A 19,961-nucleotide genomic window follows, 5' to 3' on the forward strand; every position below is an offset into this window, starting at 1 on the left:
GAAAAGTTATTTTCTAGATATGATGAAAAATGAACTTGTGTGAAAACTGAGAAAAAAAAAAGTGAATTGGAAAATCGTGCATTTCTGCTGCAGCAGTTTCCCCACACGTATTCGGAATTACAGCCTACTAAAAATCAATAGGCTATGTGTGAATCGTGTGCAAAGAGAAAATGCTGCTTGCCGCAGTTTTCTGCAATTTGCATCCAAATCCCCTTAGTCATCCAAGGCTATAGCAATTGGGATGCCGATTTGCATCTGCCTGGGTGCAGCATCCATTCCAGAAACAGACAGGGCGCGCCAGTGGAAACCCAGCCTAAAGGCTCATACACACACTAGACTATAGTCTTTGGAAACTGAAAAATCACAGACCAATCTTACCACCCTTCCTGTAGTATGAGAGCCATACTCTACACAGTCTTTTCTATGGAGCTGAACTCCCCATCAGAAAAAAATCTTGGCAAGATGCTGCACACACAGATGCTGTACAGACACAAAAGATCAGTATCTGCAAAAGATCTGTTCCTGCCAAAAATCCATTCCTGCAAACCGCATTCATAGTCTATGAGATCTGCAGATCATCATACACACCTTGTTTAACTGACATTCATCTGCAGATCAGACAATCATCTGCAGATCTGAAAATCCATCCTGGTGGATCGGATCTGCAGATGAATGTCTGTTAAATCATGTGTGTATGATGATCTGCAGATATCATAGAGTATCAATGCAATTTGCAGGAATGGATTTTTGGCAGGAACAGATCTTTTGCAGATACTGATCTTTTGTGTCTGTACAGCATCTTTGTGTGCAGCATCTTGCAATGATTTTTTTCTGATGTTGAGTTCAGCTCCATAGAATAGACTGTGTAGGAAGGGTGGTAAGATTGGTCTGATCTTTCAGTTTCCAAAGCCTATAGTCTGATGTGTGCATGCACCTTTAGTGTTCAGAATATGACCTAGAGCAGGCAGACAGTTTCTTTTCTGGCCATATAAATGTCTGACCTATAACATCCTGAAGGTTATTAGTAACCTGCTTTCTCAGATTTCGGATTCTTTTCCCAAGAAAATTATAGAACTATATCTAGGCTGTATGCATACTTGGAGTCGATCTCTACCTATCATTTAGTGCAAACCAAAATTCTGCAAGTTAAAAACCACAATCTCAATTCTTTCTATCTGAAGCTATAGCAGTATCAAGGTCCTCACTACAATGCAACCCTAGCAGTGTAGCCAAATGTCTGTGCAGTGTCAGTTGATCTAACCATAGTCAGGCTGAACAACAACTTCAAGCCTGTGCAGTCATCCAGTGCCAGGTGCTGCTATCCATGCTTAGGAGTGGAAAGACAATGGCCCAAATTGGCTTTCTTCAGATGACAATTGTGTTTTTCCCACCACCATAGTCTCCCATATTTCTAGACCACACATGTCAAACTCCAACCCACGGGCCTTTAGAGCCATTAAATTTGGCCCTAAAGTGGTTTCCCCACTTTGCATTATGTTTGGCCCACTCTAGACCACCAGGGGAACAATATTGGAGGTGACGCCCTAGATCACCAGGGAAGGGAGGGGGAAAGCACTAAGCACAAGGAAACTGAATAGGCGAGGGAGCCCCTGATGAAACTGGAACAGTGAAATCGGTCGGGTGAGGCGGACGAGTGGCTGGACGGTGTCCTGTATGTTTTATATGCTGATGTGCTGCACTGGGTCCCTGTAATAAGGACCCTGATGTAAGTGATTGCTGAATTTTAATGTCTTATTTTAAAGGATTAATAAATTTAAGATAGATACGCTCAGATAAGTCTACCATTATTATTTTTTCATGCTCCTTGATTCTGAGAGTCTGAAATATTGCTGACATACATCTGTGGAAAGGAGGCCAGCTGGGAAGACACCTGCCGCTGACCTTATGCTCTATTGCAGACCCTGTAATTAAGGTCTGTCTTTATCTGGTAAGCGCATTCATTTTCTATGGTGTTGCGGTGGTGGATGTATATGAACTAGCGCTGAAGGTTTTATCTATATGAGGGAGGGGGCCACTAGAAACTAGGGAACTGTATAGGGGTTGGAGGGAGGCCATTAGACACCTGGGAACCTTATAAGAGAGAGGTGGCCAGTGGACACAGATTAGCCCGCGACTAGGTCCCAAGGTACAATTTTGGTCCACTTTGTATTAGAGTTTGACACCCATGTTCTACTAGGAAAATGACGGCCAAGTGCATTCACATTGCTAATTAAAACAATAAAAAAAAAAAAATGGCTACCTATAGTGCATTTGATTCACCACACATTGGCAATATGTGAGCACTTTGTGATTTTCACAGATTGGGCCAAAAGCAATTGCAAAAACTCTACATGGTGTATGACTACTACACAAAGTAGTATCATACACTCAGCCATGCCAAAGTCCTACCCATTACAATGATGCCACTGTACAGCATTCCTTTTTATTACACTGCAAATTGCAATGCAATTCAGAATTCACTGGATGCTAGAAACACAAGCAGAAAAAAAAACAGGACTTTTTAAAAATCACATCGGAATTGCGTGTAGTGTAAAAGAGCCCTGAAAGAAGACAGTGGGCCTAAAGTCTGCAAAGGTCTCTACCTTTTTAAAAACCAAAAATGCACTCCTTTAAAGGATACCCGAAGTGACGTGTGACATGATGAGAGACATTACAGTGCCTAGCACACAAATAACTTTTTTCTTTCTCTGCCTGAAAGAGAAATAGCAGGTATTTAAGTGGCTGACTCAGTCCTGACTCAGACAGGAGGGGACTACAGTGTGACCCTCACTGATAAGACATTTCAACTAAAAAAACACACTTTCCTAGCAAAAAAAAATGGTTTCTGAGAGCAAGAAAGAGATAAAAAGGGACCTTTCTTATCAGTGAGGGTCAGACTGTAGTCCCTTCCTGTCAGCCACTTACATACCTGATATTTAACTTTCAGGTTGAGAAATAAAAGAAACAGCATAGTTACTTGTGTGTTAGGCACTGTACATACCCATGTCTATCTCATGTCACTTCAGGTATACTTTAACAAGTACCTATGTACTGTGAAGTTGCCTCCTTTTCTCTTACTGCGCCAACTTCCCCCTAAAGCCACACCTCATGAGCCAAATCCACTGTTAGTAGTTTCTGATAGTCTGCAGAGCTTGACATCCAGGTTCTATATAATCTTGTCTATGCGCTGTATGCCAACACATCTCTGCCATAGCTCACAATGACTTCCTTCTTCAGCCCCATATGTAAATACTAGTGTGACAGATGCAGATTTATTGCTTCAACCAACCAAGTGATTTTGTGATGAGAGACTAGGACGAGAATCACTTCCTGCTGCAGCGCCCCAAATATACTGCAACTAGGGAAACCTTCTTTAAGAAATTGATGGAACTATTTCCAGACTTTCACACAGAGGATGAGAGAAAACGCTACATTCTACTAGAAGAGGAATCCACAGTGACAATCGCTGCACACTATGTCACAGCATGCCAGGAGCATAAATTAACTGTAAACCTAAAAATGTCCATGAACTGCTAACCTACTGTATCCCTCTACCCCACCCTGTTTCATGTCCCAGATCCCCCTCTGCTTTGGCAATGCCTGTATGATTTTTGGTCATGCCAATAAAGCTATCTTTGATTTGACTAGTAGAAGGACTAGACTATCTGGAGCCATAAATCAGCATTTGTTACACAGCAGCATTTACATATGGGGCTGAAGAAAGGAGTCATTGTGAACGAATGACAATCAGATCGATTTTCTGATAGTTTTTCTAATCGATTTCCATTCACTTCTATGAAAAATCGATCAGAAAAATCGAAAATAAGATCAGCCAAAAAAAAAAAAAAAATCTCATGGTGTATTCCCAACATAAGGAAGAGCTGTGTTAGCATACAGCACATTGACAAAACTATATAGAACGGCCGACGGCAGTTTTGGCTCATGGAGCGCGGCCTTAGGCGAGACGGGGTAACTTCAGATATGCATGCTTGCTAAAAGGGACACCGGGCATACGCAGGCTTTAGGTCCGCTTTAAGGGATGTAACTCGTAGGGAACTAATGTCTGTTCCACACAGAGGAACCACTGAATCTAATGAAGAGGGAACTGATCATGTGACCACTGTTTCCAAATCAAAATTCAGATAGTTAAAAGCCTTGTTGTATGAGGTAAGCTCTCGATTGCTAATCCCTTAGTGGGTTTTGTAGTGATGCCTTTAGTTTAAATCCTGGAGCGTCATCTCTTTGCATCCCACTACAGGTATGAAAAATAACTATGTAACTATGCATCAATGCTTAAAGAGAAGAAATACTTGAATATTTGGGCAATAGTTGGACCTTGTGGCACTTCCTATATGTGATCAAGCTGCTACTCACCGCCCACAGATTTAAAGATAAACAGGGGTGTGTGGCATGCCTAGCACTCTACAGAAATCCTCCACAAGGGAAAAAAAAAAAAAAAAAAAAAAGTGAAGCCAGCTCCCATATCATCTCATCTGCACCATAACAGGAAATCAGCGCCCAGATCTCTAACATAAAACAGCATTTTCAAAACAAATCAAAAACAGCAACTTCAAATTTTTTGATGCCACTGGGCTGCATAAAAATAATATTTTCAGGCCGCTGCACAGCATATAAGGGGGATTGGGGGAAAAAAAAAAGTTGCTGCAGGCAATTACAGCCATAAAACAGGCAGCACCATTTTAGGAAGAGCACAACAGCAGAAATCTATGCAGACAAAGTAGGAGCTCAACCACTAAAGCCAACTTTGAAACAGTCCTGCTTGAATCCATTCAGCCCACAGCTCATTCTCAGCTCCAATAAACTCTAACTATCTGAGTGCAATCTGGCATTTATAGTCTTGGCAGTATCTTTATTCTGTCTGCTCTGTCAGGAGGATTCTGTAGACGTGAAAGAAAAAAAGAGGAGCTATTGTCAAATCAACCAAAACTTTCCAAACCTGCTAGAAACCGATGTGATTGGATTGGCTGCTGCCCACGTTCCCATTCCTCTACTTTTACAGAGTTGCCCAAGGCAGACGCAGTTTCCTTACATATAAAAACCAGAAATCCGCTGAAATCTAAGTGACAGAACCATTTTTCCATTCCTAGACTTTGTAAAGAAAAACGAGTTGCCCCTTCTGTTCCGTTTTGATACAATGTTCCCAATCCATCCGCAATAATAAAATTATAATAAAAAAAAACAACTATACATTTATAATACAAGTTCAGTGGAGTCTATGTTACACGAGTCTTATATACAGCAGTTTACAGATTTAAAAAAAAACAAAACAAAACATGGTCATGAGGCATCCCGGGAAATCCAGCCACTTTCTGTGAGGAAGTTTAAAATCCGTTTCTTTAGGACTTTATCCAAGTAGCTGGGGAGGCGACTCTTGGAAGGAATTCCCTGTCTTTTCTGCAGATGGTCCTTAATGATAATGGTTTTGACAGTCAGATAACGTGTGGGGCTTAGGTTGATAGAGCTGCAGAGCACCTTCTCTCTGTCCGATAGCAGCTCGAAGCCTGAAAGGTTTTCAATGGCGGCAAACTCTCCGTCTTTCCCATCCTCCCGACCCCTCTTTGAGCTGGCAGTGTTTTTATTCTCCTTCCTCTTCTCCCGCTTGTGACGGGCAGCTTCATATTCCGCAGATTCCTCCATCTTAGTGATGCCGTTCCTCCGGTACCTCTGCAGTTCCCGTAGCTTAGCCCTCAACATGCGCTCCTTGTGCATGTTCTCAAAGAAGTCCTCAATGTCCTTGTTGGACATGAACTGGTAGAGCGGCCTCAGTTTCAACCGCAGTTCTTTCTCCTCTTTGGAAATTTTTCTTTTCACCGGCTTGTCCTTGTCCTTTTTATCCTTCCCCAAAAAGGCTGGCACCAAGTTATACTCCCGTGCTATGCTCTTCCTTCGCTGCCTCTCCTTGAGTTTCCGCACATACATGTCCACACAGCATTCTTTAAGTTCTACCTCTATGTCATCGTCGTCATAATTTACAGACAAGCCACTGATTAGTGTTTCGGCATCCTGATCGTACTCAATCTCGTAGTCATCCCGGAGAGGCATGTACCCCAGCTGCTGCTGTTCTTGAACGGTGATGTCCAAGGGAGGCATCGGTGATGTCAGGCTGGGAGACAGTGGGCCTCCGGTGGGACAGGTGTGATCGGTTACCCTGTTAGGGATACTGTCTGGAATGCATGCTTTTCCAAGGTTCCCGTGGATATACATGCTGACATAGTGCTCCATCACTTCCTGGGGAGTCCGCGAGGCGCCCACATGAGCTGCCATATCCTCCTGCATAGAAAGAAGTGGAAATGTGTCAACTTGAACTTCAGGACACTATGTAGCATAAAGCAATTCATTAATAAACGTATCGCTTTGCTTAAAATATATGGTTTTAAATCCTAAAACCCAGTTTGAAAAAGATTGTGTTTAAATTAACTTAGAAAGTGTCTTCAATATACAAGGAGCTACCCGTCATCCCAAAAATGAAAACAGGTATAAGGTTCAGGGCCAAGTGCTGTACAGACGTGTAGCCTGTAGCTATGCAAGGAGGAGGAGGGACTACAGTGCAGCACATAATGTAGCGACTTCCAGCAGGAGGGTTAAGGAAAAGCACTTGCAGAGATGTTCCGGCACACTAAATCCCTCAGCAACGCATCGCTGTACACACAAGATTGACTGAGCCAGCCCAGACCAGCTACCAGGGCCAAAAACCCTCCAGTGCATCTACAAGGCTTTAGCGCCTCTTAGATGAAAGCATTTGCATTAGTAGGATAAGCTATGTGTCAACTGTGTCACAGCTTACTGACAGTGAAGACAGACAAAAGGCCCATACACACGTCGGATTTTTCCGAACGACTGGTCGTTTGAACGTCCCGTCGTTCAGTCGTCCGGACGCCAAATCGGGCGTGTGTACAGTCCATCGTTCGGGTGATAAGACTGGTCTTGAGCGATCCGCCTGGCGGATCGCTCAAAATCAGTCTTATCATCCGACCGACAGACTGTACACACGCCCGATTTGGCGTCCGGACGACTGAACGACGGGACGTTCAAACGACCAGTCGTTCGGAAAAATCCGACGTGCCCTCATCCGAGGGCAAACAAAAGGTATGTGTGAAATGGTCTTTGTGAGGGGAACTCATGCATAGGTTTTGTTTGTGAATGGTTTCTGCATTCAGGTATATTTTAAAGAAAAAAAAAATAATAGGCAAAGTTTAACAATTATTTAGTCAGTATTTAAAGCTACACCTCAGGTAAACAAGCCATTTAATGTAATTACATGACCACTGCGTTCATGACATTTTTCTTACATTCCCACCATAGTAGCACTCTCTCCAGAACCTGAGTGAAAACAATGCACCATTAATTCTACCAAATCAAAACTAATGCTGGGTCTACACGTGCCGATAAAGCTTATCAATCGAGCCACTGATGCGGCTCGATTGATAAGATCCGACAGGACCGATCTCGCTGCGGCCGATTCCCGCTCGTTCTCCGTGTGCGGACAATAGCGGGGAATCGAGCGGAAGATAAGCGGCGCCGGCGAGCGGGTACCGAATCCGACGCACGCGCGGATGAGCGGGGACACGGAATAGTCGATCCGGCAGCTAAACGTGCCGCCGGATCACTCCGTGTAGATGGAGCATAGTCATGATAGCAGATATCAGACACCTCCATGCTCTATAGTGATGTCTTCAATCTGTGGGGATCTGAGCATCAGATAAGATTGAGAAAACTGCCCAGCTGTTGCTGTTCCCCAGCACAGGAAGTTGCTGCTTAGAGCTCCCTCTGTCTTTCCCTGCCCTCTCCATTGTGCAAAGTGGAGCTCAATGCTTGCATGAATGTGTATGCACCTTAAAGCGGACCCAAACCAAACAATTTTTTTTTAATTTACAATATTTAGTTGCACCACTGACACATACAAAGATACATTAACACTCCTTTAATCCTATGAGCATTTCAGTGCATGCTTTTCACAACTAGGGTTATACAGGTGGCAGCCATTACTTCTGAGCTTAGTAAGTTTTAGATCATGGGTGTATTTGTCATCAGCTACCCTCCCTCACAGGGGCATCATCTATGTGAAATCTCACACAAGCTGAGATCACCTCCCCTGTGACATCATCAGTAGCAGCCTGTGTTTTGTTTTTGTATCTTATCCACCAGTTTGCTGGATTCTGTCCCGGCAATATGAAAGGAAGGGAGGGAGGGGTTCCTCCAATAAAAGTAAAATATTTTATATTTGTCATCATGTAGCTGAAAAAAAGGCTGCTATTATTATAAGTTAGAAAATAGATTTTATTTCTGAAATCTTGTATTTTTAATTTGTGTCCACTTTAAAATACGCCTGAGCTGAGAGGGAAATGCAGGCTGCCATATTTCCTGTTTAAAAGGAGATCTGTAGTGAGAGGTATACGGAGGCTGCCATATTGATTTCCTTTTAAGCAATACCAGTTGCCTGGCAGCCCTGCCTGCAGTGTAAATCACACCAGAAACAAGCATGCAGCTAAACTTGTCAGATTTGACAAAAATATCAGAAACACCTGATTTGCTGCATGCTTGTTCAGGGTTTAAGGCTAAAAGTATTAGAGGCAGAGGATCTGCAGGTTAGCCAGGTAACTGGTATTGCTTAAAAGGAAATAAATATGGCAGCCTCCATATACCTCTTACTACAGTTCTCTTTTAACAATGCACATTGCCTGGCTGTCTTGCTGATCCTCTGCTTCTTGTACATTTAACCATAGACCCTGAACAAGCATGCAGATCAGATGTTTCTGACTAAAGTCCGACTGAATTAGCTGCATGCTGGTTTCAGGTATGCGATTCAGACACTACTGCAGCCAGAAAGAACAGCAGGGCTGCCAAGTAACTGGTATAGTTTAAAAGGAACTAAATCTGGCAGCCACCATATCAATCTCGGTTCAGGTGCCCTTAAAGCTTCATGGAGAAGTATACTGCTATCCTATACATATTCCAGAAAAAGGGGAACAGGAACAAATTTGGTGCCCAGCGAAGCAGTTGCTCAGAGTGGCCAATCAGAAACTTGATCTGAACATCTGTTCCATTTTTTTTGCATCAGTTTCACACAGGTTTTCCTTGCACTGCTTTTAGAAATATGCCCCACCCCAGAATCCGCACTCACTTTCTTGAGGTAGGTGGCCATTCTTGTAGGCCTATCTGCATGATCTGACTATCTTTGGAATGCCCATTTTCAAGACTTTAGAAATGTCTGGAGTGCCACCTCCTGGCCACAAGTGATCAGGCATTTATAAATAATTATGCCATTTAAAGGGTCTGTTTTGTTGTGTAACAAATTACAATACGCTAGATTGCAGTTTCACAGCTCACTTCAGGGTCATCTGCAATGTGAGGCAGATGGACCATTTCAAATATCTCAGTGAAAAAGATCAATCACATTATACCACTAGCCAGCTGCCAGTAATCCTTGGTTGTATCCCGCTCATCTGCAAGTCCCCCCCCCCCCCCCATGTCTAACCAGCCAGATGACTGTGTCTAGTCTATCTTGTGAATAGCTAGCTCTCAATAGAGAAGTCAATTTGATGAAAAGGGCCACACTGCAAGCTTGCTAATACCTATTGTTTTTAAACAGGTGGCTCAATCAATAGACAAGAGGCTTGTGGCTGTGCATGAAAGATCTAGCTAGCTAAAAGCTGTATTCAGAGATGGTAAAAATAAGCATGCACCTGGGAAATATTTGAAATAGAAAAAAACAAAACACTGTATCCTTTCTCCTAAAGCACGATTTAGCAAAATACCTTCTTTTCTGTGTGAAGTCTCATTCTAATATTCCCACTTCCTAGATGTCCATTGACTGCAGTCAACAGCACCTAAAGCTTGGTACACAAATTTAATTTTAATTGCCCAAATGTATCACGTCCACGTAGTATGCGGGCTGACATTTGGAATATTATGAACAGATTGGGTAGATAAGCCCTCAAAGGATATGAGGTGGTGGGATGTTCGTTCCACTGCCCTCCAGGGTGCTGCTGCCCCCTCTGAAATATCCTCGACCACGACTGGGTCTACTGGGCATGCGCCTCTCGATCATGCTCCAGTTCCACAAGCGCAGAACACTCCCATCTATGGGAGCTTTACAGAGTGAAAGACATGCAGCATCCCGAAGCCACAGCTGTGGTCGGGGATCTTTAGGAGGGGACTTACTTGAGGCTCGAAGAAACCAAGTAAATATAATGTTCCCCCGATCCCCAGATTTTCTTTAAAGCCAATGGGTACCGGTAAAAAAAAAGAGAAAAAAAGTCAGATACTCACCTAATGAGAGGGAAGGCTCGGTCCTAATGAGCCTTCCCTCTCCTCTCCCGGTGCCCTCGGTGCTGCGCTGGATCCCCCGTCCGCCGCAGGGACTTCGGGAGCACTCGGGCTTCCGAAGACGGGCCGCTCCATACTACGTACGCGCGAGCGCGTCATAGAGGGCGCTCGCGCATGCGTAGTATGGAGCGGCCGCGTCATTGGGAGCCCGAGTGCTCCCGAAAGCTCCCTTTGGCATGCGGAAGTGGCAGTATTTGACCGAACTGGTCGAATACTGCCACGGGGGATCCTGCGCGGGACCGGGCACCGGGAGAGGGAAGGCTCATTAGGACCGAGCCTTCCCTCTCCATAGGTGAGTATCTGACTTTTTTTTTTTTTTTTTTAACCAGTAAACATTCACTTTAAAGAGAATATGTAAAAAGGAAAAGCAAAAAAAAAAAAAAAAAAAAAAAAAAAAAAGGCACCTGGAGAGTACTTACCTCGGGAAGGGAATCCCCTGGATCCTAAAGGGGATCAAGTGTTACGATCCGATATGAAGAATACTGAAGGTGCTTTAACATAACTAAAATTTGTGACATATCTGGCAGATTCAATCTGCCAGAGATCGATGCTGCAACATGGACACTTGATCGAAATTTCGATTTCCGTCTGAAATCAAATGATCCAGCATGCTGGAAAGAGCTCACTCAAAAAGGCTCCATCAGGTGTGCAGTGGTAGCGTAGTTCGATTTCTCTACGACAAAACGACCCTGCACGGCAGGGCTGTGGAGTCAGAGTCGAAGCAATTTTGGGTACCCGGAGTCGGTGATTTCACAAACTGAGGAGTCCGAGTCGGATGATTTTGTACAAAATTCACAGCCCTGGTAAATAGACTATGGAGTCGAGGAGTCGGAGCCATTTTGGGTACCCGGAGTCAGTGGTTTCATAAACGGAGGAGTTGGAAGATTTTTGTACCGACGCCACAGCCCTGCCGGACGATCCCATGGGCACTCCCTCCTGTGTCCAGTGCATTCTCTCCATCGCTGCCAGGAGTGGCATGACTTGAAGGCATGTACCACCGAGCCACAGGGTACAGGCACCCCGGCCGGGATGGAGAGAAGGCAGAGGGCACCTGAAAATAGATGAGTTTGCAACACTCACCACGGTTGTACTGAGGCAGCTGCACAGATTTCCAATAGAAAAATCTGTGTGCACTACACTGGCAGCAATAGATCCCTCTCTGATCAGATTCTATCAGAGATCTATCTGATGGTTGAATCTGCTGGCCATTACCAGTGTATGAGCAACTGTACACTACATGAAAGTGGTAAAATGTGTTAATTAAAATTGGATGTGTGTACCAGGCTTATCTCTCCACACTTGGCCAATGAATAGCGAACTGATGGTCGTTGCTCGATGTACTTGTTACTCGAAAGTGCTTAGACTGTATATACATATAGTGGTGGAAGCGGCGGTGGAGTTGGCCTACAACCTGTGGGTAGAGGCATTGATAGCTCTGGAGATTGGCTCCGGATATCGGTGGATATAGGTAGGGGGAAGGTTAGTGTTATACATCTAATGAACAGTTTCTTATACATTTTTTAATATTTCTTAAAGGGAACCTAAAAAAGTTTCACTTACCTGGGGCTTCTACCAGTCCCCTGCAGCCACCCTGTGCCCACGCCATCCTGAAATGATCGTCCGGTCCCCCCGCTGAGCTTTGATTTCGCCGACTGGTCGAGGCCACTGCGCGGGCACACATCCTCAATCACCCTCTCGCCACCAGGAGCATCCTGTGCATGCGCAGTATGAGAAAAATCACATTCTGCGCATGCGCACGATGTTCCCAGCAGCAGGAGCGTGATCGAGGACGCACGTGCACAGAGGCCATCGACTGGCCCAGTTGTCGGAAATGAGACTCAGCCGCTGTAGGGGACCAAAGGATAGTTTCCGGACTGCACCAGCACAGGGCGGCTGCAGGGGGCTGGTAGAAGCCCCTGGTAAGTGAAACTTTTTCAGATCAGTTTAGGTTCCCTTTAATAGTTACATTAGTGGATTGTAAGATACAAAAATACAAGTACCCATGGACAGGGTTTGAGTTAGACACCCGATCAGTTTCTCAGCAGAAATCCTTCCATCCCATATTGCCTAGCATGACCTCTGACCCGAAGTTAGGCAGCCAGTGGCGTTTGCAAACCTGTGTGTCTATACAGGAATTCAAACATCCCTATTGGCAGATGCCTTCAGCGGGTGGTGATGGGGTGGCAGAGCACATCAAGAGTTGGGTATTTAGAGTTTTTTTATTTTGTTTAATCTTTATAAGAATTGCATGCTTCTTGTTCCTCCAGTGCTGCTCTCCTCTGCCATTCCCACGACTGACTGGCTGCTTACCATGCAAAGAATCCAATTCAAACTTCTGACATCAACCAAAAATCTCTCTATAATGAATCCCCTTCATTCTAAGAATCCCCATATACCACCCAAAATAATATCCAGTTTAGAAACAAACTCCTCCTCTTCTCCCACATTTAAAACTGCTCACAAGCTTTTCCACTGCTGTGGAACTCTTTCACTGTTTGGCCCTTCCTATTCCACAGTATTGTTCAAAGTAATCCCAAAACACACCCCTACCTGTTAACATATAATCTGACCTAAAGCCTGGTACACACATTCAATTTTGATTGACCAATGACTGGCCAGTATTACCACCTCCATGTAATATGAGGGACAACAGATTTGGATCACCATGAACAGATTATGAAGATAAAGAACGTGTGCGCCTGGCTTTGGACAAGTCGCCTACCTATGAATCCTACCAAATCTCATTCTCTAACCAATGTCAGGACACCACAGTTTCCAGAGTCCCTTCAGTCATCCTCTTTACCAGGGCTGTGGAGTCGGAGCAATTTTGGATACCTGGAGCCAGAGTCGTGGTTGCTCTTTACCCACAGGGCTGTGGAGTTGGTACAAAAATCAACGACTCCGACTCCTCTAATTTGCATATTACAAGCTTGTTGATTGAAAGTATGTAATATGAAATGCATCTCTTAACTGCCAACGCTTAGGAATTTTAAAAGACAACTGAAGTGAGGGGGATATGGAGGCTGCCATATTTATTCCCTTTTAAAGGGAACCTAAACAGAGGGATATGGATGTTTCCTTTTAAAGGGAACCTCAACTGAACGGGGGGTAAAGAGTTTTACTTACCTGGGGCTATTACCAGCCCCCTGCAGCAGTCTTGTGCCCTCGGCGCCGCTCTGGAATCCTCTGGTCCCCCGCTGTCACTTAGTTTCGTTTTTGACGACTCACCAGTCGCCGGCCGCCATGCGTATTATTGGACGCATTCACCAATGCAATTAGCGCTAATGCGGACCGGAACGTGTACAAAAATACGCGTTGCCGCAATCCGCACGCGTAGATATGCGGCAACGCGGTCCGCAATATCGCTAATTGCATTGGTGAATGCGTCCAATAATACGCATGGCGGCCGGCGACTGGTGAGTCGTCAAAAACGAAACTAAGTGACAGCGGGGGGGGGGGGGGGGGGGACCAGAGGATTCCAGAGCAGCGCCGAGGGCACAGGACTGCTGCAGGGGGCTGGTAATAGCCCCAGGTAAGTAAAACTCTTTACCCCCCGTTCAGTTAAGGTTCCCTTTAAACAATACAAGTTGCCTGGCAGTCCTGCTGAACCCTTTGGCTGCAGAAGTGGCTGAATCACACACCTGAAACAAGCATGCAGCTAATCCAGTCTGACTTCAGTCAGAGCACCTGATCTTCAAGCTTGTTGAGGGGCTGCGGCTAAAAGTTTTAGACACACAGGATCAGCAGGAGAGTCAGGCAACTGGTATTATTTGGTACTTATCCGTTAGCATCCGGCAGGTGGCGCTAATTACTATTCCCCCTCCAGGCCGACATGGATAGTAGGGAAAGATGTAACTGTGGTGGAGTTTTGTCGCCACCTGCCGGATGCGCCCGGCTAACGGTTAAGTACCTTATTTTAAAAGGAAAAATCCATATTCTCAGCTTAGGTTCCCTTTCAAAGGAAATATGGCAGCCTCCATACAGTCCTCTTAAATTTCCTAAGCATTGGCAGTTAAGAGATGCATTAAAATGTTACATACTTTCATCAACAAGATTGTAATATGCAAATTAAAGGAATCAGAAGAATCATAACCTGAGGAGTTGGAGGATTTTTGTACCGACTCCACAGGCCCTGCACATGGAAGATAAGCAACATGTCCAATGCACTTCTGCACAAAGAGTAACGGCCGGGCATAAAATCATTTATTTTTATCTGGTAAACAAGTAATAAGGATGCTAACCAGGCAATCCAAAAGTTAAAATCTCTATTACTTTTCTTGTTGATAAATGATCATTCTACAGTTTACCTGACTCTTAATTGGTACACACATTTGGTACACAAAAAGGAAGTTGCAGGGCATGCTGGGTTGTCATCTTTTGCTTCTCTAACCAATAAAGGACAACCCAGCATGCCCTGTGACTTCCTTTGTGTACCAAATTTTGTGTGTACCAAATAAGAGTAAGGTAAACTGGGGAATGATCATTCATCAACAAGAAAAATAATAGCGATTTTAACTTTTGGATCGCCTGGTTAGCATCCTTATAACTTGTTTACCATATAAAAATAAAGAATTTTTGGATTTTATGCCCAACAGTTACACTTAAAAAAAAATTGATTATGAGCTTGGGATTGGTCACTGGCAATCTCAATTGGAAATAGGATCTGAAGTGAAAATTGCATGTGTACCAGGGTACCTACCACCACTGGAACAGACTGCCCTAGGAGGAGAGGGAATCCTCTTTAGGATCCAGAGGCACTGCTCTTCGAGGCAAGTATACATTTGAACCATTTTTCAACGTCACAGGTTTACTTTAATTCATGAAGCACCAGTGGATTTTTTTGGGACCTGACCAAGTACAAATTTGCCTTCTAAAAACTGAAGGTATTTGCAAGTATCGCAGATGAGCCAGAAATCCCTCCTCCCCCCAATAATGCCCCACTCCAGGGCAGTGAGTGAATGAATGGTAAGCAGCCTGGCTGCTGGGAGACACTGGAGACACCAGGAGCTTCTCTCACTACTATGAGTGACACAGGAGCAGCAATGCATGCCGGGAAGCAGCCAGGACACTCAGCAGCACACACAGCTCACCCAATTGCCGAAGCCGAACTGCTCGATGGCATCGAGCAGCAGCTGCTCTTCCCTGCTCGTCCAGCCCCCCTCCGCCTCGGGCCCCCATAGGGTAAAGCGACCGCCGTCCACCAGCTGGTAACCATGCCACCGCCGGTGACTGCCAATCTCCGCGCCGGCCGAGAAGCACTCGCTGCACAGCTCGATGTCCTGGCATTCCGTGCAGCGCAGCCGCAGGCTGGTCACGTCCGCCAGGCAATACACGCAGTACTTCTTCCCCAGGTCCGCCATCTTGGCCTCCGCCAGAGCTCCGAGGCTCTCTAAACCCAGCCCAGCCTTCTGCCCCGCCCCTCGGTGCGCGCGCTCCTGCAGGGGGAGGGGGCGGCGCCTCTGGTCTCATAGGCTGCGTCCGCGCAGCCCTCCTGGCATTGGTGGTTGTGGTGACGTCATGTGATCGCGTCCTGGTGTTTAGCTGTAACACCGCCCCTATGCACGCCGTCTCCATGGAAACCCTGCAGACGCCTAAATACACAAGTGGGGAGAATCTGAGCAGGTGCCATGCAGTCCCCGGAGCCTGGTGCAGAGGTACCCGCAGGAACTGAAGCAGAGCGATCTGCTACTGGGCAAGGGACTGGCACAGAGCCTATTAACAGTGACAAAACTGACAGAGAACATGGTGGCCATCTGGAGGCTGGGAATGATTCTAGTACCCACAGGGAGACAAGCAGAGAACAAAGTGTTCATCAGGAGGCTAATGGTGAACATGGCTCTCACCAGGATGCTGGCAGAGAACATGATGCCAACCAGGAGACTGAAAAAGAATACGCTGCCCAACAGGAGACTGGCGAACAAAATGTCAACCAGGTGACTGAAAAAGAATACACTGCCCACCAGGAGACTGACGGAGAACCTGGCATCAGTGAAGGTATGGATGGAGAACATAGCACCAACCTGGAGGCTGGTAGTGAAGCGATTGGCAGAGAACCTGGAACCAGCCAGGAGACTGGTAGGGAACAGAACGCCAACCAGGAGGCTGAAAAACAGTCTGTACCTGACAGAGATTCTGGCATGCCTGATCAAGAAACTGAAAGGGAACTGGGCTCTGGGGATGATACTGGCGCAGAGCTTGGCACCATTGAGGTGGCCGAGGAGCAGGATGTTAGAGAGGAATTTAAAACCATGAATCAAGAGACTGCCTCATCAGAGCTGCAACAACAAGAGTTTGGCTCCACGTCAGTTTCTGAGAGCACAGAATTTGTTCATCCAGCAGAGGAGCAGGAAAAAATAGGTGATATCGACAACGAGTTGGTAGGTACAGCTGCCTATCAGGAAATGACTAGTGAGCCTTCCGAAGAGCAGACCTCAGAGTATCTCATGGGACAGGTGAATGAAGAAAGCATGCTTGAAGTGGAGGGTGAGCAATGGCAACAAGAGGAGGACATCTCTGGTGCTACAGCTGAAGATGAAGCTTTCAAGGAATCTCTTATACAACAATACCATGCAGTGGTTTCAGAGAAAGAGAAAGTTCATCAGCAGAACTCTCAGCTTCAGCACAAGCTTTACGAGTACTTCCGTAAGAAAAGAGGGGAAGAGACTCGTCCAGAGACTGAGAAGCAGGTAGCCGATCAAGAGCAGCGTTACCTGAAATACTTGGCTACACTGGAAGAAATGAGAAAGAAGTTCCAAATAGATGCCACTTTGCATCAACAGCAGATTGAAGAGCTCAGGACTCAGTGTCAGAAAGTTGAAAATCAAGTAGATAAGGAGTGGTCTTCCTTCCAAGAGCAGCAGAAAAAGATGGTTTTATACATAGTAAATCGGGGTGCTGGAAAACACGCAGCATCCTCTTTCAACCACGAACTGGAGCAACTCCAGTCCCGGGAAGAAAGAAAGGAGAAGGAAGTCATTCAGGTACGTCTAGAGAACATCAAACTGAAAAACCAGATACAGCGCTATGAGTCCACCATGCGTTCTAAGGAGGAACTGGCTGAAGGCCTGCACCTCATTGACTTTGAGCAGCTCAAAATAGAAAATCAGACCTACAACGAAAAAATCGAGGAGAGGAATGAGGAGCTGCTTAAACTTAGAAAGAAAATCACTAACACTGTGCAGGTACTCACACATGTCAAAGAAAAGCTTCAGTTTGTTCAAGCTGAAAACCAAGAGCAGAAAGACAAGCTGATGGAAATAGACGCACTGGTAGCTCATAGAAGGGACATTCTGACCAAAACTAAACAGGCCAGAGACAGCCTGAGGATGGATAACCTGAACCTGAAACAAAAATCTGGCCTGCTTGGCAACAAGATCCTTCTTAGAGATTTTGAGGATAAAGTCGATGCTACAGAAGAACTTAGCCAGAAACTTGAGAACCTGAAGAGGCGTCATGCTGAGCTGACATTATCCAGCAGGGGCATCATGAAGAAAATAGATGAAGCTAAGCTGGTCATGGAAAGTTAAAGTACCCCTGAAACCAAAAAATGTATAGTGAATGAAGCCCATGGTGGGATAGATTACTTCCTACTGATCATCCTCCTACAGCTCGTTGTCTTTGGTGTCACTCCTGTTCCCATGGTCTTAAATACTCAACTGGTCCCTCAATAGAATATTCTCCAGAAAGCGCCCGTGGCCACACACAAGCACTTTTGAACTGGGCATAGGTGAGTTCCAAACTGTGCATGCCTAGTAAAAGAAAGAAGATGCACACAAAAGAAGAGAAAGACGTACACAAGTCCGTTTAGTGGGTATGCACAGTTCTGAACTTGCACATGCCCTGTTCAGAATCGCTTACTCCCCTGGTTGATGAACATCTGGGAGGCTGAGGGTAAAGACGGCCCTGAAACAGGGAGGGACATCGAGCAACAGGAAGATGGTGAGTAGTGGGTTCTCTAGCCCACCATGGTCTTAAACTAAACACCTTAGCACACTTCAGATGTACTTTCTTCCTAACTTTTGGTCCTACGCCACTTACAACTTTTATTTCAATTTTAGATGAAGTGGAAAAGGCTTTCAACATTTTTTTTTTTTTTGGGGGGGGGGGTTAACACTGTCATTGTCTCCACTGGGAGGAATTGTACTCACATCTCATCCTCTTTACCAAGGGTGAATACAGTAATTGAAAAAAATATTTTTAATGGAGTGGGGAGCCAGAAGGATGTATCAGTTAGTGTAGTGGTCTTACCTTGTGACATGCTGGGATTAAATCAGAGCCCTTGGCCCTTATTCAATTCACTGTTTCTCCTAAATTTTAGGTAATAATTACCTAAATTACTAGGTAGTAATTTCACACCTTATTAATAAAAAGTCTTTTAAGCCACCAGTAAGCAAGAAAATAGAAGCATTTTTACATACTTTTTTATTGCAGAGTGCTGAAAAGTTATTTAAAATGGAAGATAAAAAAATATCTCCTAGGAGAAAACTTAGGAGAAAAAGTGAATTGAATATGCCCCTTTGTCACCTGGATGTAAAGTAAGAGGCACCTTCTTTAAGGGCCCGTTTCCACTATCGCGGTTTTCGCCGCGATTCCGCAGAGTTTCAACGCACATGAATCGCACGGGGAAACTCTGCCATAGGGGATAACGGCGCCGCGGCCGAATCGCTTGCAGAATTCGCGGCGGAGGCTGCAAATCCCATAGCCGTGCATGGCACGGCTCATGGGATTCGCCTGCAATCCTGCCCACCCACTCACGCTGCACTAGTGGAAACGAGTCCTAAAGGGAATCTGAGGTGAGAGGGATATGGAGGCTGCCATATTTATTTCCTTGTAAACAGTGCCAGTTGCCTGGCAGCCCTGTTGATCTTCAGGCATAAGTATCGTCTCAGTCAAAACCCTGGAACGAGCATATGGCTAATACAGTAAAACCTTGGTCAGCTGAGTCAGACTACCTGATCTACTGCATGCTAGTTCAGGGTCTATGAACTAAAAGTATCAGAGGCAGGACCAGGAGGACTGCCTGGCAACTGGTTTTGTTTAAAAGGAAATAAATATGGCAGCCTCCAAATCACTCTTATCTCGGGTTCCTTTTAATGAAGAACACAGACAGGATGAACTAACTAACATAGGTTGTAATCTCTTCTATTCTATAAAAAAAAATGGCAGCAGAAGGATGTGTATCTTTGCTGATAATGGTAGATCTGTAATAAAAAATATATTGATTCTGAATACATTGAGCAGTCCAGTAATAATCACACTATACTGATTGATTCATCTTTCATTAGTGTAAATCCAATGGCATTTTATCATAGCTAAACATTGATGGCCAAGATGAAAAAAAAACTTTACATATTCATCAATTATCAGCATTGGTGAGTGTCTGTTATATTTTTACATTTCTGAATAATATTTTCATCAAGGTTTCTCAACTGTTACCTGTTCAAAAACTCCAGACAACTGTAACAAACGGCTTCCAAACTTACTGCAGAGGTGTCACAGTCTAATGATTTCCTGTTAGTGGCAGCACAAGTCATGATGGGAGCTGAATAGAGATGACCAATAAGATGCTGATAGATCCAGCTTACTTGTAAGTTCTTTGCGGCTGGGAACACACT

The 19,961-nt window shown here is 45.0% G+C and overlaps 2 protein-coding genes across 2 annotated transcripts; one reads left to right on the plus strand and one right to left on the minus strand.

Annotated features, from left to right (window-relative positions):
- Positions 1–3,847: 3,847 nt before the first annotated feature.
- Positions 3,848–15,836, minus strand: TADA2B (transcriptional adaptor 2B). The gene is made up of 2 exons (XM_068276999.1): positions 15,438–15,836; positions 3,848–6,291 (listed from the first exon to the last, which is right to left on the minus strand). Exons 1-2 carry the CDS (start codon positions 15,705–15,707, stop codon positions 5,299–5,301), a joined length of 1,263 nt encoding a protein of 420 aa, XP_068133100.1. The 5' UTR covers positions 15,708–15,836; the 3' UTR covers positions 3,848–5,298.
- Positions 15,837–15,869: 33 nt separating this feature from the next.
- CFAP184 (cilia and flagella associated protein 184) lies at positions 15,870–19,575 on the plus strand. Its single transcript, XM_068276985.1, has one exon. The coding sequence runs from the start codon at positions 15,975–15,977 to the stop codon at positions 17,871–17,873; it is 1,899 nt and encodes a 632-aa protein (XP_068133086.1). The 5' UTR covers positions 15,870–15,974; the 3' UTR covers positions 17,874–19,575.
- Positions 19,576–19,961: the final 386 nt, after the last annotated feature.

This window comes from Hyperolius riggenbachi, chromosome 1 (genome assembly GCF_040937935.1).
Source record: "Hyperolius riggenbachi isolate aHypRig1 chromosome 1, aHypRig1.pri, whole genome shotgun sequence".
Classification (NCBI taxonomy): domain Eukaryota; kingdom Metazoa; phylum Chordata; class Amphibia; order Anura; family Hyperoliidae; genus Hyperolius; species Hyperolius riggenbachi.